Source organism: Theobroma umbraticum, unplaced genomic scaffold (assembly GCF_002168275.2).
Source record: "Theobroma umbraticum cultivar Fairchild unplaced genomic scaffold, ASM216827v3 scaffold_56.0, whole genome shotgun sequence".
NCBI classification, from domain to species: Eukaryota; Viridiplantae; Streptophyta; class Magnoliopsida; order Malvales; family Malvaceae; genus Theobroma; species Theobroma umbraticum.
This window is the reverse complement of record NW_018397256.1, coordinates 8,870,617-8,871,751: the sequence shown is the minus strand read 5'-3', so window position 1 is coordinate 8,871,751 and position 1,135 is coordinate 8,870,617. Positions and strand designations below refer to the sequence as shown.

General features: G+C 40.5%; 1 protein-coding gene across 1 annotated transcript in view; it reads right to left on the bottom strand.

The window, feature by feature from the left end:
- Nucleotides 1-1,135, bottom strand: part of LOC110410373 (proline-rich receptor-like protein kinase PERK1) — a 3,000-nt gene that overhangs the window by 1,372 nt on the left and 493 nt on the right. The window contains exon 2 of the mRNA XM_021420024.1: nt 6-569. Within this exon, the coding sequence (XP_021275699.1) occupies nt 6-569 (564 nt within the window). The remainder of the gene's footprint in view (nt 1-5; nt 570-1,135) is intronic.

Genomic DNA, 1,135 nt, shown 5'->3' with positions numbered 1-1,135 from the left:
TAAACAAGCATTCTTGTTGTCCCGGAGATACAGTATCCAACCAATGAGACAAGATGTTTGTGATGAACGCGGCTGATAATCTCAACTTCTGCCTGAAATTCTCTCTCCCCCTGCCCACTTCCAGCCTTCAGTTGCTTGACTGCTACTTCCTTCCCATTTGGGAGGACTCCTCTGTGCACATACCCAAAACCACCTTGTCCAAGAAGGTTTGCATCTGAGAAGCCATCCGTTGCCCTTGCTAATTCCTCATAGGTAAATGTGCTTTTTGAGAAACCTAACGCAATACCAGGTGAGGGTGCTGGAAGTGGGTTTTCAGAACCTGAATAATTAGAGCCAGAACCTCCACTGCTGCTCATGAAAGGCGGAGGTGGTGGAGGAGGTGGCATTGGAGGCGTAGGGGAGCGTGCTGGTGATGGAGGTCGCCATGCCGTAACTGGTGGAGGAGTGGGCTTTGAAGGCACTGCACCATATTGATCTGCATGCGGGGGAGCATTTTGTTGCCTCCGGTACTGCTGGCCACCATAGGGATCATCTGTAAAAAACCAACAAGCTCTATGAATTATGATTACCTAGGTCAGAGTCAATAAAGTAGGGCTACAAGCAACCAAGAAGTTAATAAAATCGTTTTATAATTAGCATATGCATCTGCCTCTATGGTTCCCAAACTGCCAAAATGAAAATAAAATAACTCTTTACAATCAGAAAGAGAAATTCAAGTAAGAAACACCATAAGCGCAAGGACGTAGTGTGAACAAAGTAAAGCTTTAATTAGTCGAAGGCTTGATCATTTGAAAGCTCAAGCGAAGCCATGTACAAAGCTCTCCATACTGCGTATGATCCAACCAAAATCGAAAACGCCCATGCAAATGCATTAACAGCATTGTATATGCAAAAAAGCCAAATATATGAATAAAAAAAATCTAATATTTGCTTAACTCCAAGCACGGATCAATCTTCAAAACCATAAAAATATGTTTTTTTTTCAAAGAAAAATCATTCAACTTTTAAATTACCACAAAGAGAATAGGAGGAAAGAATAATATAAAAAAAATTACAAATTCCAACGTTTTAATGCAAATCCAAACAAACGATTAAAACAAACATAACCCCATTTTCCTGCTTAAAAAAAATAACA